The sequence below is a fragment of the Schistocerca gregaria genome, chromosome 5 (genome assembly GCF_023897955.1).
Source record: "Schistocerca gregaria isolate iqSchGreg1 chromosome 5, iqSchGreg1.2, whole genome shotgun sequence".
NCBI classification, from domain to species: Eukaryota; Metazoa; Arthropoda; class Insecta; order Orthoptera; family Acrididae; genus Schistocerca; species Schistocerca gregaria.
This window is the reverse complement of record NC_064924.1, coordinates 642,679,110-642,701,331: the sequence shown is the minus strand read 5'-3', so window position 1 is coordinate 642,701,331 and position 22,222 is coordinate 642,679,110. Positions and strand designations below refer to the sequence as shown.

General features: G+C 38.7%; 1 protein-coding gene across 4 annotated transcripts in view; it reads left to right on the top strand.

The window, feature by feature from the left end:
- The window catches only part of LOC126272139 (voltage-dependent calcium channel subunit alpha-2/delta-3), a 686,714-nt gene that overhangs the window by 496,168 nt on the left and 168,324 nt on the right, over window positions 1-22,222 (top strand). For 2 of the 4 annotated variants that reach the window (XM_049974751.1, XM_049974750.1), the window contains one exon: window positions 4,969-4,995. The exons of the other annotated variants lie outside the window; for them this stretch is intronic. In XM_049974751.1, the coding sequence (XP_049830708.1) occupies window positions 4,969-4,995 (27 nt within the window). The remainder of the gene's footprint in view (window positions 1-4,968; window positions 4,996-22,222) is intronic. 4 annotated transcript variants of the gene reach the window in all.

Here is a 22,222-nt window from a genome sequence, read left to right as displayed (position 1 = left end):
TCATGTACAACATAAAACAACTATGACTGAATCTTACTCACATACAGCATAAAATAACCTAGGTTGTCTTCTATCCTGTGTTGTCTGTGGAACAAAAGTTCTGTTTCCCACTTTATAAAATAGAGCAACAAAAACAATCAATTATTGAAAAATTATTTAATCAGATAGAAAAAAATCTACTCTCCAAGCAACAACAAAATGCACACGTAAAAGACAGTTGTATTTGGCAAGGTCTCAGGTTTCCAAGTTTTGTCTGATGCAGTCCCTAACAGTCTGTCTTTCTTTCTAATCCCATACAGTAAGTCTCCCATGACCAACAGTTCTCGATAACTTTCCTGAAATCTATCCCTTTTCCTTGACCTCTCCAGTCCTTTACCTTCACCCCTCTTCCTTCCCCTTCAACCTTCTGCCTGAAGAAGGAGCCACTGGCTCCAAAAGCTGTGTTGTATGTGTGTGTTCTGCTGCCACTTGGTGTACAGATTTTTTATCTGTGCAATTAAATAACTTTATAAGATAGGGAACTGAAGAAGTTAGCAAAATGAAGAAAACCATTATAAAACCATTATCCGCAAAATCACAAAACCACTAAGACATGTTAAAAAAAATTACCATTCAAGTTAGGTTTCTTGCCATTTTTTGTCTGTTCTGGAGAATTAATTTTCTTTTCCATAGAAATGGTTAATGTATTAGTTACACATCTTGCTTCGCTTTATACATTGATGTTCTATCTCTCTTCCTCCCTAGTTTTTAAAATATCCTTACTCTTTTATTTGGTTTTCCCACTCCAGGTTAAGCCTTCCACTTACCATAGCTGTATGCAACAACGTTTTTGGCGTCATGTGTGCCAAGTGCTCTCACTGCTCTCTCTCCTCAGCTGTGCATATTGTGTGGTCCTTTCCCTTTTCGGAATTTCTTAGGTATTTTGCAATTCTGCAGATAATGGTTTTCTAACAGAGTTCTTCAGTATGGTAGCTTCTTAGGTTTCGTATTTTATAAAGTGGAACATGGGACTTTAGTTCTACAGACAGCATTTGTGGGGTGGGGGGTCAACCTTAGTTCTTCTACATTGTACGTGAGTAATGCTTGCTCATCTGTTTGCTGTTACATTTTCATTTTAGAATGACTGCTTCTCTATTATTGTACCATATTGTTTCCATCATTACCCGGTATGCCAGAAGATGGAATTATATTACCAATTTTGTAGCTTTCAGTATTTAAGTACTTGGATTCATTTTAATCACTAAATTGTACAATAGTGGAGATAAGCTATCCTCCTCATTTAATCTTGAGTAATGCACAAAAACGTAACTTTCCATGTTTCATCTGTTACATTTTGTGTGATCAGTTGTTTGGGGGGAGGGGGAGGCACATCTATGTCATATTTTATTTACTTACTAATTTTTAACTGGAAATTCCTGTGGTATAAACAGTGTCTGTCCATTTATGGGATCTTATGCCCTTTTGGAGGCCACGAGTGTAATTAGTATTTATTTTGTTTTGAAAATTTAACATTTGCTCTACGCACAGTCTATTTTACCAAAACCTTGCCTGGTATTCTCCAAGTGGTTATTTTAGTAACTTATTCATTAGGGATTTAAAGAGGACTGGCTGGGAGTTAAGAGACTTCTGTATGGTTGCTTATGTTTTATTTCTCCCCTTTTTTGTGAAATGGATTATACTGGTATCACATACATATGTCGAGATAATATTTTTACCATTTTTTATGCTCGCCAGGGCTCTAGTGCCATTATATGATTACAATATCCAAGAAAGTTGATGAAGCTAATTTTAACAGTTACTACTGCCTAGAGTTATCTTCGTCAAATAACCCAAGTAACATTTTGGAACATCTGTTGCCACAGAACTACCATAACACTCATGTAGCTAAGGTGGCTGAGTATATAGGACACTACTTAACAAGGACCATTGGAAACATGGGCATTGAAAGTAAGTGAACACAGAAGAGCCATTTCCACTCTATGCAGCCTTTTAAGAGTCATTTGACAGTGACTGGATGGCTTGTGAAAAACTAACTGTTGGGGAGTTCACTGCTTGTGTATATGTCTTGTGGTTGAGACAGGAACTGCCACTTGTGGGCATGGGGGAAAACATTGTACAGCCAGTTCCTGCTGCTGTTGGCTAATAGCTTCTTTGAAATTGTACAAGAATTCACTTAATTAATTTGTTTGATGTATTGAACTGGAAAATTCACTGTCAAGATGGTGTAGGGACCAATCGAGAAACAACAATGATTTTGCGTGCATCTGTATTGAACAGTTCCTGTTGCATCAGGAAAATAAATTAATTAAATGTATGCAAGCCAGAACCATATTCTTCCTCCAGTACATCTGGCACATTATCAACAAAGATAACAGAAACATACTAATTATCTCAAATTTTGCGTATATACTTATGGTGGAGTTTAATTTCACAGAATAGTGATTTTGTCTTAATAGTGTAACAATGTTGATATGAAACTTCCATTAATTTTTGTCACTGCCAATCATATGTGATACAAGTTACATGATTCTCTGGTCACTTTATGTGTATGTATTTTCTATGTCAGGCAGTGTAGAGTCCTGATCCACTTTTCCTTTCCACTCATTTACAAATACAGTTTTCAACTGATTAGCTTGAGGTCTGATCAGAAAATGAACAGTTTTCTAGAGATTTATGTTTGATATTATCATTTTAGTGCTGTTTAATTTATATTTGATAGTTAATTTGTAGGCATTGTTCACAAGGCACAATTTAAAGTGTATGCTGTTGATATTATGTTAGATATACATTGCACTAACTGTTTGCATGTTCCTAGCCCAATAGCAATGCTGATGGTACTCTTACCAAGGTAAAGTACACTACACACACAACTACACTGCACGCCTTCTATTTTCCTGTTGTTACAAAAGTGCATTATTCATTATACAAGTCCAATTAAAAGGCCACAGAATCTGACTGACTTGATGCTTAATTATAAAATATTTTCAGCCACCAACTGGAGGCAGTCTGTTTGCCAAAAACACATTCTGCATCTAAAGCATAAAAATATGTTGGTGAAATTACATCTACAGGTATCACATATCACTGCAGGAAATGTTTTAATTTCGGTCTACATATGATTATCTTTATATTTAAACTCTCAAGAAATCCTAAATATTTAAATAATTTGGATACAGGCTGTTATGGATGGGCATGCATGGAGAACACTTGGTTTGGCTTTTGTTGTAATTTTTTTATGAAAATGTACATTTGCTTCATGTATTTGAGTTTGGAATGTCTGTTTTAAAAATAGAGACAATTGACACTGTATAAATATATAAAAGTCAGATCTGTGGCATTTTAGTTCAGAGATTATGAACATATTAACTGGATGTATGACACTATTTCACTCAATGAATTTCACCTCATTGTATCATTTGGTCATTGACAAATATCTCTTATGTTTTTGATAATTACGTAATGAATGGAATTTTGGTGTGTTCATATGAAAAAAAAAGTGTTTTGTAAACTTAATAGAGCTTCAGATTGTTATTTTCCCCAAATTCATAAAAAAGATAGTGTATGTCAGTTTAGTTCGCAAACCGAAATGGGATCATAAAGGTTACCTTAAAATTTCTTTATTACATTCTGTGTGTCATTTTATTTTACATTCGTATTTATCATGAAAGCTGTGGTGTTTAGTATTACTTGTGAGAATTCTTATCTGTAACTACTGTGTGATTTCTGCATCTTTTATATACATCACATAGCCATTGTCCTAAGTAGAATGTTTATAATTTTCACTGTGCTAACAGAAATATATTTACAAATAACATTGTGTCAAGTCAGAGTTTTTGTACTACACTACCATTATTTTGCTAATAACAGTTCAGCAGAAGTTCAACAATTTTTTGTCTCTTCCCCAGCTCTCCATAACTTTTGTTGCAGCTTACATTATGCATATTTGTTAGTAATTAATCAATTGACTGCAGACTACGAGAAAAATCATATCGAGAATCAAGGGCACCCATACCCAGTTGCAAGGGGGAGGGGGCTGCAGCTCCCCCATCCTCCATTTTCCCAGCTTTCAGGTGTTCTACTTTCAAGAAAATTATTTAAAAGTTGGTATTATGCAGGTTTCTAACAGGGTCAGAACTGGACCTTTGTTTATGGCTACTTACAAGTTGCCATTCATTTTCCAAAGTATTAAAAATACCCCATACCCCCTCCCCCTAGCCCTTAAAGACTGTTGTATGAGTCCCCTTGCCGAGAATGTACAACATCAGTAATCAATCAGTTCTATATAATCAATATGTTATGCTATTTTGCTACTTACAATGTCATTTTTCTGTTATGCTGAGATGACATTATCATTCAAGTGAAGATGTTCTGGCACAAAAGTATTACAAACAGTATACTTTTTGCACTGCTTTTATTTATTTTTCTAGGTTATTTCAGAACTTAACAGTATAAGCCACAGCTGTTTCTTCTCTTATAGTTCAATGTATCTTTCAAATGTCTTCAAGGTACCAAAACATTAATAACCATGATTTGGAGGAAGCATATTGTTGCAGTTTACATTAAATAGTACTGTTTTGAAGAAATTTATTATTCACTAAGCTGCTTCATGACACCACAAATATGAAAAATGTAAATTAAATGGCATAAGTTACCTAGTTCTCACAGCTGCTTCCTTCTTGTAATCTACAGTTTCACTTGCTCCACATTCAGGAAGGTCCTCATTCATTCTTGGCTCTACAGAACAGCAGGAGCAAATGAATGAATGTAGTGCATACATTAACTAAATTGTCAATTATTGCATACCTTCACAGGTTTGTCAACTACAACTGCTATTTATGAACTAAAGCAGTAATTTTCTTTTCTTTCTTTGTGTTATTGACACTAATGCTCTATTATTTGTTTGTTTTGAACAAGGGGGAATTTTCCTACTATTGTGTATTTTAACACATATGATAAATTTGTTTGCAGGAAAAAACATGGACATTACCAGAGAAGGTAACTTCTGTGAATTTATTTCCATTTTGTTGCAGTGCTTCAAATGTATTTTGGTGGTACTTGCTGCCCTGTTGGCTGCCACAGTTTTGCTTTAAGCGTTGGTTCAGCTACAGTAATTTATATCTCACTAATATTTGCTGATAGTGTTGCAGTATATACTAATGCTATATTCCATAGCATTTTATTGTCCTATTTCAGCTTTTATTGTAGCAATAACATGTAATCTTGATGCAAAAATAATTTGTGATGCACCTGCTGCTAACATATGAAAGTTCCTTCAGAACCTCTTTGTGACTAACTGCTTCCTGTTCCTTACATTTTACAAATGGTGTGTATTGTAATTAAGCATTCTTGTACTTTATGTGGACTGTTAAACTATTGGAAGAGAAGTGCATTTATTGTTGCTAGTGTGAGGTAAGAGTAGCTGTACTCTCCATAAGGCCAGTTTTTTTCTTTTCTTTATCTTACATTCGCTGTGGGTTTTCATAATATAATCTTGGACTTGATTAATAAAAGAATATGCATAATTTTAAAAAAAATATGTTTTAATAACTAGACCCCAAAACAAATAGACATAAATTATAATTGTCAACTGCTTTGGTTTGTACGTGTCTTATAATGAGTTTTATTAAACTCGAGCAATATGAATAGTCATCCCATTCATAAATTTTTACTGTTCTGATTGACTGACTTTAGTAAACTTCTGTAGTATCTAATTATTAGAGGTACAAGACTCTGATACCGAATTGGTAGTTGGTGATCAAGGAGCCCAATGTAAAGTTTTCTGAAACTTTGTACCATTTGTTTACGTTTGAAGTAAATTGTTCTAGCTTGAGACTTCTGACAGAGGACTGGGTAAAAATGAGAGCAGAGAACAGGAGCCTCGAAGTAACAGGGGGTACTACTCACCTCTCAACCTCAGGGTACATTACTAGCTGATGGGGATGTAGGGTTGTTGATGCAGAACACTCACTTGTAGACAACAACCATCAGTTAAAGAAGGCTTGCTAAGGTATATGAGGCTGTACCATAGCTGAACATGGGATCTCCATGATTCTTATTTCACAAACGTACAACACTCCCAACAGGAAGGATATATCATGTTGATCTCATACTATTTGAGCACCCTGTACATGCCCAGGGATCTTTTCTAGGAAAAGCAGTCATGATCTTTACCATCCATGCTATGTGTTATGGGTACTATTGTATGCAATTGAATCTTTGACAGTTAAAACCTCATCTGTGAACTGACTGAAAGCATTTGGAATTTTGAAATTTGGATATATAATCACACATACCGGTAAATATCTCACTGGTAGATCTTGTATACAATGATGGTATATTTTATCACGCTGGCAAATATCATGAAAGCCTATATACCATCAGACGGAAGAAATCAATGTATTTTGTGTACATTTTTCAAATCTAGAAGTACAGTTAAATATAAATCATGACCAAGGACAGATAGAACAAAAACATGTACCTATTCATAGTTGCAGAATCTCCAGAAGGGGTTTTGCCACTCCAGGTGTTGTCAAATGGAATACATCACCTGAGAATATAGATAGAACATCACCAATCTTCTGTTAGAAGACTGCACTTAAATAGGAAAGAAGAAGGAGCTCTTCTCCATTACCCCCTGTCACAGGATACTGTGCTAAACTTCTTGTGTGATGGGGCACAGATCATTTCATTCCTCTGTTGCAAACTCCTTGGCCAACCAGTATCTGCACTGCTACTGGGATATGCATCAGCTTCACAAGAGCAGTAAATAGTTTCTTGTATCAGTAAATATACTTATCAATAGAGGACAGAATGACTTAGGAGATCAGTTTGCGTTTTAGAGAAATGTAGGAACATTCAAGGCAATACTTTCACCTGCCTTAGAAGATAGGTTGAAGAAAGATAAATCTATATTTATAGCATTTGTAGACCTAGAGAAAACTTTTGAAAATGTTGTCAGGGATACACTTTTCAAAATTCTGAGGGCATCAAGGACAAAATACCTTAAGTGGAAGGTTACCTACAACTTGTACAGAAATCACACAGCAATCTCAAGAGTCAAAGCAGTAGTAAAGTAGGGAGTGAGGCAGGGTTTGTAGCCTATCCACAAATTTATTCAAACTATATAGTGAGCAAGCAGTATGGGAAACCAAGGAGAAATTTGGATAGGGAGTTTAAGTTCAGGAAGAAGAAATAAAAATTGTATGGTTTGTCAGCAACATAGTAATCTTGTGAGATAGTGCAGAGAAGCTGGAAGATCATTTGGACAGAATGGATAGTCTCTTTAAAAGAGATTACAAGGTGTATATGAACAAAATTGAAACTAAGGGTAATTGAATGCAGTTAAATTAAATCATGTGATGCAGAAGGGATTAAATTATGAAATGAGATACTAAAGGTAACTGATGAATTTTTCTACTTCTGATACAAAATAACTGAGGATGACTGCTTACAAGGATCTCATATGCAGACTAGCATAAATTGGATTAGATGTACTTTTTGGTGCAACAGATTCCTAGTGAGGGGATCTGCCAGTATGTAGAATTCACAATAAATATTAACAAAGAAAAACAAAACGCTAATCTACCTTTTACATATCTCAGGTGAAATGTTCCTCGTAGATGTAGAAAAAAATCAAGAAACGTTAAACAAATTTTCATTTAAAAGTTAGTAAATAACATATCACAAAACATTTAAATGTTAAATACACTTAGGTATGTGTGATAATTCTTAGGCTCCATGTAGCTACGCATTGTGAAATAGAAATACCATTTTACAACACTTATTTACAATGATTGCATTACTGTACTGAATTTGTATGGAAGTCGCATTCATCTACATTACATATGTATGGTGCATAGTGGAGGGCACCTTGTACCACTACGAGGGCACCCATGTTGCACCATGGGTAGAGCGAGAGAAAACTGACTGTCTACATGCCTCCGTATAAACCCTAATTTCTCGTATCTTATCTTCATGGTTCTCATGCAAAATGTACACTGCTGACAGTAGCATTTTTCTGCAGTTGGCTTCAAATTCAGGTTCTCTAATTTTTTTCAGTTATGTTCCTCGAAAAGAATGTCACCTTCCTTTCAGGGAGTCCCATTTGAGTTCCCAAAGCATCTTTGTAATGCTTGCCTGTTGTTTGAATCTGCTGGAAGCATATCTAACAGCCTGCCCCTGAATAGCTTCACTGTCTTCCTTTAATGTGACCTGGTGCGGATCCCAAACATTAAAGCAGTAGTCAAGAATGAGTTGCACTAGCATCCTATATGCAGTCTCTTTTAGAGATGAACAACAATTCACAATCCTCACAAGCTCGTTACATTTCATTTCTCTTTGCAGTGTTACAATCAGATATTCAAATGACATGACTGTGTGAAGCAGGACACTACTAATGTTGCATCCGAACATTAAGGGTTTGTTTTGCCTACTAGTCCACATTAACTTACTTTAGAATCTGCTACCATTCACCACACTAACTAGATATTTTGTCCAAGTAATGTTGTATCATCCTACAATCACTCACCCTTAACACCTTTCCATGCAGCATAATCAACAACTACACATTGCTGCCCACACTGCCCACCAGATCACTTATGTGTATAGAAAATCACACTTCCCTGGGGCATTCCTGAAGATGCCCATGTCTCTGATAAACGCTCACTGTTGAGGACAACATAATGGATTCTATTATTTAAAAATCTTTGAGCCACTCACATATCTGGAAACTTATTCCATATTGTTGTACCTTCGTTAACAGTCTGCAGCAGTGGGATATCATGTCAAACACATTTCAGAAATCTAGTACTGCTACTACTACTAATTTTTGCATTATTTGGTATTATTAGTAACATAATACAAATCAGCTGGTTCTACTCAAAAATTCATCAGCGGAGTAGAATGAATTGGCCACCAATAAGTACTTTAGACTCCTCTTAAACTGAACTTTATTAGTGATTAAACTTTGTGTGGTTGCTGGCAGATTACTGAAAATGTGTATTCTTGATTAACGGAAACCTTTCTGGGCCAAAGTAAATTACTTTAAATATTTGTGAAGGTTATTCTTGTTTTGAACATTGATTCCATGAACTGAGCTGGTGGTTTGGAAAAAGAGAGCTATTTTAATGACAAATTTCTTTAAGGATAAATATACTGGGAAGCAGTAGTAGTACCCTAGTTCCGTAAGTAGCCATCTGCAGTACGGTCTTGAGTTCACACCACAAATAATTCTTATTACACATTTTTGAACTCTTGTAAATTTAAGCTTCGTTTGATGAGTTACCCCCGAAAATAGTCTCATATGATATTATAGATTGCAGTAAGTTTAGTGTTCTAGCTCTTTTATTCTCATATCACCTATGCCTGAGGACATTCGCAGTGCAAATAGAGATATGTTTAGGCACTTCAGCAGTTCTGTATTATGCTCCTCCTAGAATTTATTACCTAGCTATAATCCTAAGAATTTAACACTGTCACCTTCTTCTACCTGTTTATCATCATATTTTAAGTGTGTACTGGTGAGAAAACTCTCACAAGTTCTAAACTGTGTGTAGTCATACCACACGGGAAAGCACTGGTAGATAGACCCAATAAAAAAACACACAAACACACACACAAATTTCAAGTTTTTGCAACCCAAGGTTGCTTCATCAGGAAAGAGGGAAGGAGAGGGAAAGACGAAAGGTTGTTGGTTTTAAGGGAGAGGGCCAGGAGCCATTCCAATCCCGTTAGTGGAAAGACTTACCTTAGGGGGGAAAAGGACAGGTATACACTCGCGCGCGCTCACACACACACACACACACACACACACACACACACACACACACACACACACATATATCCATCCGCACACATACAGACACAGGCAGACATATGTAAATGCAAAGAGATTGAGCAGAGATGTCAGTTGAAGCAGAAGTACACAGGCAAAGATGTCATTGAATGACAGGTGATGTACAAGGGGCGGCAACTTGAAATTAGCGGAGGTTGAGGCCTGGTGGGTAATGGTGGTGGTGGTGGTTAGTGTTTAACGTCCCGTCGACAACGAAATCATTAGAGACAGGTTGGGTAATGGGAAGAGAGAATATATTGAAGGGCAAGTACCCATCTCCAGAGTTCTGACAGGTTGGTGTCGGTGGGAAGTATTCAGATAACCTGGACGGTGTAACACTGTGCCAAGATGTGCTGGCCGTGCACCAAGGCATGTTTAGCCACAGGGTGATCTTCATTACCAACAAACACTGCCCGCCTGTGTCCATTCATGTGAATGGACAGTTTGTTGCTGGTCATTCCCACACACAACGCTTCACAGTGTAGGCATGTCAGTTGGTAAATCACATGGGTGCTTTCATACGTGGCTCTGCCTTTGATCGTGTATGCCTTCCGGGTTACCGGACTGGAGTAGGTGGTGGTGGGAGAGTGCGTGGGACAGGTTTTACACCAGGGATGGTTACAAGAGTAGGAGCCAGAGGGTAGGGAAGGTGGTTTGGGGATTTCATAGGGATGAACCAAGAGGTTATGAAGGTTAGATGGACGGCGGAATGATGCTCTTGGTGGAGTGGGGAGGATTTCATGAAGGATGGATCTCATTTCAGGGCAGGATTTGAGGAAGTCGTATCCCTGCTGGAGAGCCACATTCAGATTCTGATCCAGTCCTGGAAAGTATCCTGTCACAAGTGGGGCACTTTTGGGATTCTTCTGTGGGAGGTTCTGGGTTTGAGTGGATGAGGAAGTGGCTCTGGTTATTTGCTTCTGTACCAGGTCGGGATGGTAGTTGCGGGATGCAAAAGCTGTTTTCAGGTCATTGGTGTAATGGTTCAGGGATTCAGGACTGGAGCAGATTCGTTTACCATGAAGACCTAAACTGTAGGGAAGGGACCGTTTGATATGGAATGGGTGGCAGCTGTCATAATGGAGGTACTGTTGCTTGTTGGTGGGTTTGATGTGGACGAATGTGTGAAGCTGGCCATTGGACAGATGGAGGTCAACGTCAAGGAAAGTGGCATGGTATTTGGAGTAGGTACTTACCCTAAGGTAAGTTTTTCTGCTCCCGGGACTGGAACGATTCCTTACCCTCTCCCTTAAAACCCACATCCTTTCGTCTTTCCCTCTCCTTCCCTCTTTCCTGATGAAGCAACCTTGGGTTGCGAAAACTTGAAATTTGTGTGTGTGTGTTTGTCTATTTTTTATTGTGTCTATCTACCAGCACTTTCCAGTTTGGTAAGTCACAGCATCTTTGTTTTTTATATAAATTTTTTTCCCACGTGGAATTTTTCTCAACAAAGATGCTTTAACTAACCAAACGAGAAGGCGCTGGTATGTTGATAGACACAATAAAATAAAAAAAACACACACACAAATATTCAAGCTTTTGCAACCCATGTTGCTTCATCAGGAAAGAGGGAAGGAGAGGGAAAGACGAAAGGATGTGGGTTTTAGGGGAGAGGGTAAGGAGTCATTCCAATTCTGGGTGCGGAAAGACTTACCTTAGGGGGGAAAAGGGGCAGGTATACACTTGGGCGCGCACGCACACACACACACACAATGTGTCTGCCTGTGTCTGTATATGTGTGTATGGATGTGTGTGTGTGTGTGTGTGTGTGTGTGTGTGTGTGTGTGTGTGTGTGTGTGTGTGTGTGTGTGTGTGTGTTTGGATGTGTGTGTGTGCGTGCGTGCAAGTGTATACCTGTCCCTTTGTTTTAGCCTACAGTGTACTGATTTCGAAGTTGTGACATTTCCTATTGTGAATTTTATATCTTTATTTGGAATAAAATGTTTTATGTGATTTAACAGTAATAATTTGACAGTCAAACTTCCTTTCATCATGGTGATTAGTTAGATACAATATAGCACTCCCACCACTATTAGTAAAATGTTACTGACGAAGTAAACAAATGTATTATGCCACTGTTGGTAACCCAATTAAATTCAGGCAGTAAAATGTTGCTTGATAGCAAAAATACTGCCTGATTGTGGTGTTAGGTGTGCAGTAGATGACCTCAAAAGTGCTTCCTACATTCCCAGTTGACTGGGGATAGACTCAGAACAGCAGTCACTTCACTCTACTGTATTATCTATCAGGTCAACTGTGACATACAACTTAAACTTGCCATAGAAAAAACATTCAAAATCACTTGTTCCATCCCTCCACATGAAGTTGAGCACTGACTAGGACATGCCAGACAACAACACTGAGAAATGATTCTCACCTTCTTTGAATAAGTTGAGCCCAGTTGATATTGGATCAAGAGACAGCAAGCATTCACTATTCTGCTCAAAAACTCCTATTGAATGAATATGTCCCAGCAGTAAAATTGTAGTTGATGTGGCAGAATTTTCTAGTCTGTAAAGCCTGTCTTTTCATTTAGTGTTCATCCGTGAGGTTGGTTTGCAGCAGAGCACCATTCCTCTCTTCTGTCTGCCTTCCTCTTCATTTATACGTATGTGTTACATGCAACATCATTCATGATCTGTTGCATGTATGATATCCATGGTCGCTCCTGCCAATTTCTTCCCTCAATAGCTCCTTCTGCTATTGTTCAAATAGTGTTGTTGCGTCATAGGATGTGCCCTACAAGTTTGTCTCTTCTTAGCATCTTGGATATTCGGGAATCCAGCCGGATGTTCGCGTCGTTCTCGCACGATATTTCAACAGCGTGCCTCGCTGTCTTCTTCAGGTGCTACCTGAGACTGGTCCTTGGGTCGATCGAGTCCAGTATTTATGCCTGGGAGGAGCTGGGCGTTTGCCAGAAGAGGCAAAGAAGATGGCATACTTGCCATATGCCGGACCTATCTCTACCAAGATCAGCAGGATTCTCCAGAAATATGACGTCATGAGCATATTTTGCCCACCCACAAAAATTGGCGCTATGCTGGGGACTGTAAAAGATGACCTGGGGCTACGCAAGCCAGGTATTTACAACATACCATGCCAGTGTGGGATGTCATACATTGGCCAGACCACCAGAACTGTGGACATCAGGTGTAAAGAACACCAGAGACATACCAGACTCAGGCAGGCAACTAAATCAGCCATAGCAGAGCATTGTCTGGAACTTGGTCATTCAGTGGATTACAATGACACCAAGATTGTGACACAGACCTCAAGATATTGGGACAGTGTCATTAAAGAAGCAATTGAGATTAAGGTCACAGACAATCTAATCAACCGTGACTCGGGATACCAAATCAGCACTGCCTGGAATCCTGCGCTTGAGCTTGTGAAAACTCAACGCAGGACACTCCAGGATTCAGCAAGAAATGTAATTGGAGACCGAGGGAACAGCCGTGAGACAAGGTGTTGGACATTAGAGACCAGATCTGACACACCCCAGGTCATGAACTCGACTTCAGAAGATGGCCAGGCCGGGCGCGGACGGCAGAGGGAACACCGGCCACCAGAGAGGGACAATGTAGCCGCGTCCGGCGGGCGCGGACCTCAGATGGAACACACGACGCGGCGCGGACCGATTAGGGAGCGCCCAGCACGCAACAGAAGTGGAAACCGTAGGAACAGTCATGAGATAGAGTACCTAACATCTCAGATCGGGTCTGACACACTTCAAATGACAACCACAACCGTTGAGGACGGCCAAAACCGGCGCCGACGGCAGTCAGAACATCCGCGACTGGAGGGGTCCGTTGAAGCCGAGTCTGGCGGGCGCGGACCACAGATGGAACACTCGACTCGGCGCGGACCGATTAGGGAACGCCCAGCTCCTCCCAGGCATAAATACTGGACTCGATCGACCCAAGGACCAGTCTCAGGTAGCACCTGAAGAAGACAGCAAGGCACGCTGTTGAAATATCGTGCGAGAACGACGCGAACATCCGGCTGGATTCCCGAATATCCAAGATGCCAACAGATCACCGGGAAAGCATGAAGAATTGTCTCTTCTTGTTTGGATGTGCCTCCACAGAAATCTAGTTTCCTGTACTCTTCTAAGAGCCTCTTCATTTGTTACTTTGTCTCTCCAGCTGATCTTCATCATCCTTCTATAGCACTATATCTCCAGGGCCTCTAGCTGTCTTCTCTCTTCTCTTCCAGTTGTCCACGTTTCGCATCAGTATAGGGCCACACCCCAAACGAAACCTTTCATGATACGTTTCCTTATTTTCCGACTGATGTTGTTGCTGATGAGTAAGCTCCTCCTCCGATTAAATGCAATTTTGGCCTTTTGTATTCTACTCACAATTTCTTTCCGGCTTCTACCATCCCTTGTGATTTTGCGTCCCAGTTAAGTAAATTCCTCTATCACTTCCAGCTCCTCTCTTCCAATTTTCATACTCAGAGGTTCATATTCTGCTCTTGTGCTGCATACCATCACTTTAGTCTTTTTCTTGTTTATTCTCATTCCACACTGATTGCATAGAATTTTTTCCGTTGTTCCAAGGACTTCCTCTAGATCTTCTTTTGTCTTCATGACTAGCAATATCATTTGCATAACGTAGCATGTCTCTCTTCCGCCCGTTAATTTTGATACCCACCTCAGTAGTTTCTTGAACTTGGTCTATAGCTTCCTGGATGTAAGCATTGAATATAAGAGGAGAGAGAGCACCTCCTTGTTTTACCTCTTTTCTAATATTTGCTTCTTGTTCCTGGCGACAGTTCCTAGTCACTGCCACCTCATTCTTACAGAAACTGAGTATCACACGGATGTCTTTGTACTTTATTCCACTTTTCCGCAGCACTCTTGAACATATCTTGCCCGATAATGCTATCAAGTACCTTATCCATGACTACAAAACCAATATAAGTTGGTTTATTTTTCTGTAATTGCTTTTCGATCACAAGTCTCAGTGCTAGAATTGCCTCTCTTGCTCCCAGTCCCCTTCTGAAACCAAACCAAACTTCACTTAGCATATCTTTGACCTTCTCTTCAATTCTCTTCAGAACTATTTTTATGAGAATTTTTGATGCATGTGATATTAGGCTTAGAGTTCAGTACTGTTCACATTTTGTAGCTGCTGCCTTCTTTGGTATAGGAACAATGATACATTTCTGGAAGTCTGTTGGTATCTCTCCTGTGTTATAGATGGACCTAATAAGTTTAAGCAGCATCATTTTCATGCTGTCACCAGAATTCTTTATTAGTTCTGCGGGGATGTCATCAATACCCGTTGCTTTGTTGTCCCATAATTCTTTTAGAGCTCTGTCAAATTCTTCTACAAACTAAAGGCTGTCAAAAGTGCTAAAACAGTTCAGTTTTCATACACATTGTTGGTTCCAGTTCTGTGATTGTGTGCAAAGCCACTTACTTTGTGATGGTTCTTCAGCATCCTGTTAGGTGAATCAACTCTAGCAGACACTATACCCATTCACCGCTCATCATCATCTATCATTTTTTGTTGACAGAACATCAGATGCCATTGTTTGAAATGAAACATTTATTTGAAAACTGCAAAAGTATACAAAATCATCAGCAAAAAAGGAGCACCACTTATTACAGCAACTGAAACCTAAAGAAACTATACTGGCATGTGACAAACAATTTTCAAAGCTTATTAACACACATATCTATAAGAACATTGAGAACACTGACACTTTCAGACTCTCCTTCAATGTTTTATGTATGTGATGAAGCAGAAACAATACCAACAAGTTCCTTCATTGTCTGCAACTTTGTAAATGGTAAACCTTTTGTCAAAATGTCTGCTGCCTGTCTGTTGGTTCGTGTGTAATCCACTCTAACATACTTCTCTTTAACTAAATGACAAATGTAATGATACTCTATGTATTTTGATCATTCATGAAATCCTGATCCATTAATAAATGTGGCATCACTTTGGTAGCAAACTTGACTTGCAGTCCCACATTCTGCATTCATTAAAGAAAGAACAGCACACCACTGCAATTTATGTTTCCACACAATTGGCCTTCCATGGAACTTCAGTAGGACCCCTCTTGTTGATAGTGTTGCGCTTCTGTGCCCACCATGATCAGCTTCACTGTAAGCTTCTTCATTCTTCTCAATCTTAATGCCATACGAAACTATTGATCTAAGATACAGCCATATTCATTTGAACAATTCAAAATGTGCCTGTGCTGGTGAGTCCTGAGCTCACGATGCAACTTTAGCAGCATATAGTAAATATTGTCTTATACATTGTGTTAAATGCATAAAACTTCCTGCATTTCTCGGTGTAGTTCAGTATTATTAAAAGAGTGTGACTCACATGGTATATAACCTGGTTCAGTGGGTAAAGATAATGGTTTTACATCCATCATACCATATTTTCTAACATTGTCTTCACATATGCTGACTGATTTACTTGAATACAGATGTCAAATTTAGTGATTTGTGTACCCAAGAAGTAATCAACCTGTTCTACAGTGATCTGAAAACGTTTACCCAACTGTTCAATTTACTTAGTTGTTGCATCAATAGAGGGCATAGTCAATCCACCATCACCATAGAAGAGCAGCACTATGGTTTCACCATAGAACATACATGGATCTGAACATCTCTTCCATAAATTACATTCAGTAAGAAATTTAACATTCATACCAGCATTTTGGTGGCCAAGGTAGACACGAAGCCCATGCCTACTACAGTAGTACAAGTTTATATGCCAACTAGCTCTGCAGATGATGAAGAAATTGATGAAATGTATGATGAGATAAAAGAAATTATTCAGGTATTCAAGGGAGACGAAAATTTAATAGTCACAGGTGACTGGAATTCGAGAGTAGGAAAAGGGAGAGAAGGAAACATAGTAGGTGATTATGGATAGGGGGTAAGAAATGAAAGAGGAAGCCGTCTCGTAGAATTTTGCACAGAGCATAACTTAATCATAGCTAACACTTGGTTCAAGATACAGCGATACAGATGGCCGTGCCGTAGGTGCAACCACAACGGAGGGGTATCTGTTGAGAGGCCAGACAAACATGTGGTTCCTGAAGAGGGGCAGCAGCCTTTTCAGTAGTTGCAGGGGCAACAGTCTGGATGATTGACTTATCTGGCCTTGCAACATTAACCAAAACGGCCTTGCTGTGCTGGTACTGCGAACGGCTGAAAGCAAGGGGCAACTACAGCCGTAATTTTTCCCGAGGACATGCAGCTTTACTTTATGATTAAATGATTATGACGTCCTCTTGGGTAAAAATATTCCGGAGGTAAAATAGTCCCCCATTCGGATCTCCGGGCGGGGACTACTCAGGAGAACGTCGTTATCAGGAGAAAGAAAACTGGCGTTCTACGGATCGGAGTGTGAAATGTCAGATCCCTTAATCATGCAGGTAGGTTAGAAAATTTAAAAAGGGAAATGGATAGGTTAAAGTTAGATATAGTGGGAATCAGTGAAGTTCGGTGGCAGGAGGAACAAGACTTTTGGTCAGGTGAATACAGGGTTATAAATACAAAATCAAATAGGGGTAATGCAGGAGTAGGTTTAATAATGAATAAAAAAATAGGAGTGCGGGTAAGCTACTACGAATGCATAGTGAATGCATTATTGTGGCCAAGATAGACACAAAGCCCATGCCTACTACAGTAGTACAAGTTTATATACCAACTAGCTCTGCAGATGATGAAGAAATTGATGAAATGTATGATGAGATAAAAGAAATTATCCAGGTAGTGAAGGGAGACGAAAATTTAATAATCATGGGTGACTGGAATTTGTCAGTAGGAAAAGGGAGAGAAGGAAACATAATAGGTGATTATGGATTGGGGCTAAGAAATGAAAGAGGAAGCCGTCTGGTAGAATTTTGCACAGAGCATAACTTAATCATAGCTAACACTTGGTTCAAGAATCATAAAAGAAGGTTGTATACATGGAAGAATCCTGGAGATACTAAAAGGTATCAGACAGATTATATAATGGTAAGACAGAGATTTAGGAATCAGGTTTTAAATTGTAGGACATTTCCAGGGGCAGATGTGGACTCGGACCACAATCTATTGGTTATGAACTGTAGATTAAAACTGCAGAAACTGCAAAAAGGTGGGAATTTAAGGAGATGGGATCTGGATAAACTGACTAAACCAGAGGTTGTACAGAGTTTCAAGGAGAGCATAAGGGAACAATTGACAGCAATGGGGGAAAGAAACACAGTAAAAGAAGAATGGGTAGCTCTGAGGGATGAACTAGTGAAGGCAGCAGAGGATAAAGTAGGTAACAAGACGAGGGCTGCTAGAAATCCTTGGGTAACAGAAGAAATATTGAATTTAATTGATGAAAGGAGAAAATATAAAAATGCAGTAAATGAAGCAGGCAAAAAGGAATACAAACGTCTCAAAAATGACATCGACAGGAAGTGCAAAATGGCTAAGCAGGGATGGCTAGAGGACAAATGTAGGGATGTAGAGGCTTATCTCACTAGGGGTAAGATAGATACTGCCTACAGGAAAATTAAAGAGACCTTTGGAGAAAAGGGAACCACGTGTATGAATACCAAGCGCTCAGACGGCACCCCAGTTCTAAGCAAAGAAGGGAAGGCAGAAAGGTAGAAGGAGTATATAGAAGGTTTATACAAGGGCGATGTACTTGAGGACAATATTATGGAAATGGAAGAGGACGTAGATGAAAACGAAATGGGAGGTAAGATACTGCGTGAAGAGTTTGACAGAGCACTGAAAGACCTGAGTCGAAACAAGGCCCCCGGAGTAGACAACATTCCATTAGAACTACTGACGGCCTTGGGAGAGCCAGTCATGACAAAACTCTACCACCTGGTGAGCAAGATGTATGAGACAGGTGAAATACCCTCAGACTTCAAGAAGAATATAATAATTCCAATCCCAAAGAAAGCAGGTGCTGACAGATGTGAAAATTACCGAACTATCAGTTTAGTAAGTCACAGCTGCAAAATACTAACGCGAATTCTTTACAGACGAATGGAAAAACTGGTAGATGCGGACCTCGGGGAGGATCAGTTTGGTTTCCGTAGAAATGTTGGAACAAGTGAGGCAATACTGACCTTACGACTTATCTTAGAAGAAAGATTAAGGAAAGGCAAACCTACGTTTCTAGCATTTGTAGACTTAAGAGAAAGCTTTTGATAATGTTGACTGGAATACTCTCTTTCAAATTCTGAAGGTAGCAGGGATAAAATACAGGGAGCGAAAGGCTATTTACAAATTTGTACAGAAACCAGATGGCAGTTATTAGAGTCGAGGGGCATGAAAGGGAAGCAGTGGTTGGGAAGGGAGTGAGACAGGGTTGTAGCCTCTCCCCGATGTTATACAATCTGTATATTGGGCAAGTAGTAAAGGAAACAAAAGAAAAATCCGGAGTAGGTATTAATATCCATGGAGAAGAAATAAAAACTTTGAGGTTCGCCAATGACATTGTAATTCTGTCAGAGACAGCAAAGGGCTTGGAAGAGCAGTTGGACAGAATGGACATATAAAATGGAGACTGACAATGGCAAGGAAAGCGTTTCTGAAGAAGAGAAATTTGTTAATATCGAGTAGAGATTTAAGTGTCAGGAAGTCATTTCTGAAAGTATTTGTATGGAGTGTAGCCATGTATGGAAGTGAAACATGGACGCTAAATAGTTTGGACAAAAAGAAAATAGAAGCTTTCGAAATTTGGTGCTACAGAAGAATGCTGAAGATTAGATGGGTAGATAACATAACTAATGAGGAGGTATTGAATAGAATTGGGGAGAAGAGGAGTTTGTGGCACAACTTGACAAGAAGAAGGGACCGGTTGGTAGGACATGTTCTGAGGCATCAAAGGATCACAAATTTAGCATTGGAGGGCAGCGTGGAGGGTAAAAATCGTAGAGGGAGACCAAGAGATGAAGACACTAAGCAGATTCAGAAGGATGTAGGTTGCAGTAAGTACTGGAAGATGAAGCAGCTTGCACAGGAGTGAGTAGCATGGAGAGCTGCATCAAACCAGTCTCAGGACTGAAGACCACAACAATAGCAACCAGCATTTTGAGGCTCGATTTAGACCACACAGATTCCAGTCATTTACATAGTGTCCTGTACCATTTTCAAAGCCTTCTGGTTGATACTTGTATACTTCCTTCTTCAAGACATCATCGAGAAATGCTGTCCTTACATCAAATTGCCTCATACACCAATCATGAGGGATTCAATATTCAAAAGGGCTCTCATCATCTCAGATCTTGCAACAGAACTAAATGTGTCAGCATAAACTACTCCAAAACGTTGAGTATATCCTTTTGTCACCAATTAAACCTTATACTGAACCACTTCATTATTTGAATTTATTTTGTAGCAACGACCCACCAATTTTCAATTACCTTGTTTGTTTTGGTTTTTTTAAACTATTTGTCATGTTTTATTTTATCTTTTTTTCATTTCTTTCTTTCTCCATTACTTCCTTCCAGTCTTGAGAATTTTCAGACTGCACACCATTGATGGGCTGAGCTTCCACAGTAACATGATGATTTCTTCAAATTTTGCTTAAATTGTGACTTCTTTTGCCTTCATTTCTTGCTTCCTAGTTTGTCTCAACTTGTTCTTCATTGTCGTACAAATGGTTACTAAATCTTTCATCACTTGTTGCTACAGCAAGGATGCAGCCAAGGCAGGTGCCCCCCAAGTCATGTAAATGAAATTGCACTCAACCTAGTTGCCATATATTGAAAGTGAAAAATATTTTGATTCCAGTCATGTGATATGCTGTTGAGTCAGCAAGGCCATAGATCAATTTAAGCTGTTGATATATACATATCACATTCAGCTATCACCTATTCACATTTAAGTGAAAATCAACTACTGTAAATTGTTGGCCTTATTTGAGCATAGTTGTTGTTTTGATAATTAATTCAGTTCTTATTTGCAGTTGAATTTTATTTAATTTTTAATTGGTGATAAGTTTGTAACTACAAAGAAGAGGAGAACCAATTTTGCTTCTTTCACTAGCATTATGGTAAGTTAAAGATATGTATGTACTACTAAATAGCGTAATTACCTATCTATAGCAGTTTAATATTAGAACTGGAGTCATTTGGAAACAGATTGAAATTTGTGGTTCCAGTATTTCAGTATTTCAGAAGACGTTGGAGCTGTAAACATCATTACATTAAAATAAGTGCATAAAAGTACACTTGAATTTTCCTGTGTCACCCAAAAACCATGTTGATCAACAAAAATATTGCCCAAATTATGATGGTTGCATTTCTTTAAACAATTTGCTCAAAATTATCTCATTAGGAGCCCAAATGACAAAATGTCACCCAATTTGGCCACCCAGGGGGTAGTCATTTGTGAAAACCAGATCCAGTATATAATGATGGGGAAGCATTTGTGGAGAGTAAAAAGGATGTAGGTTGTTTGTTTCTAACAAATTTTCCAGGGGGTTTGCTTGAATTCATCTGAGCCTAGTGCACCCTGCATCTCCTGCCCCTCTTTTTTATCCAGATTATCTTCAAATTGATTATCTTCAAACTGTAATATTTTTAAGTTATAGACACCATGAGATAAAAAATACATTTTTCATTGCTTTTGTAACAATACTTATTTTGATTTGGGGAATAGTTATTTCTTTCTCGGGCAGACAGTATTAAATTTTAATGTTGGTTTGCATAGGATTTTGACAGTAGGCATAGTTCAGGGATTTTACAATTCAGGCAGCTAGCTATCATCATTTTATACTATGTATCTGTGCATAAAGATGACTCATGTGTGGAACAGTGATGTATCTTCAGGTTTTATTATAAGAACAATACTCTACTTTGAAATGTCTCATTTACCCTTGGAACAGTGAATCCAACCCTCACAACCCTAACGGATTGTAAATAAATGTCATACAAATAACAACATACTATATAACCATATTATCGTAGATATTAACTAATTTATGGTGTTGCTATAATTTAAAAGTATCTTTATAATCAATACATGAATCAATGTTAAGATTTCAAAACTGTAGCTTAATAGTATTTTTGTGTTCTATTTTGTTTTATAAGTAAATAGTCCACCACTGTAGTCAAGTGGTCAATGTGACATTCTCTCAATGTAAAGAGCCCATGTTCAATTCCTGGTACTGCGTAGGAATTTCTCTTGGTGGGAGGACTGGACGAGGATCCACTCATCCTTGTGATGCCAATTGAGGAATGTTGACATCAGCAAGAAGTACTTAAGGGAGCTGAACATTTTAATGAAGTGAAAGATACCTTAATAAAGTTTGAGAGTGAATAAAAGAACTTTGTATGGTTTGATGCACTGAAAGAATTCTGAGTTGGTGTCAGATAAGTCATAAATTTAAATGCAAGATTGTAGTAGGAAAGAGATAGCTT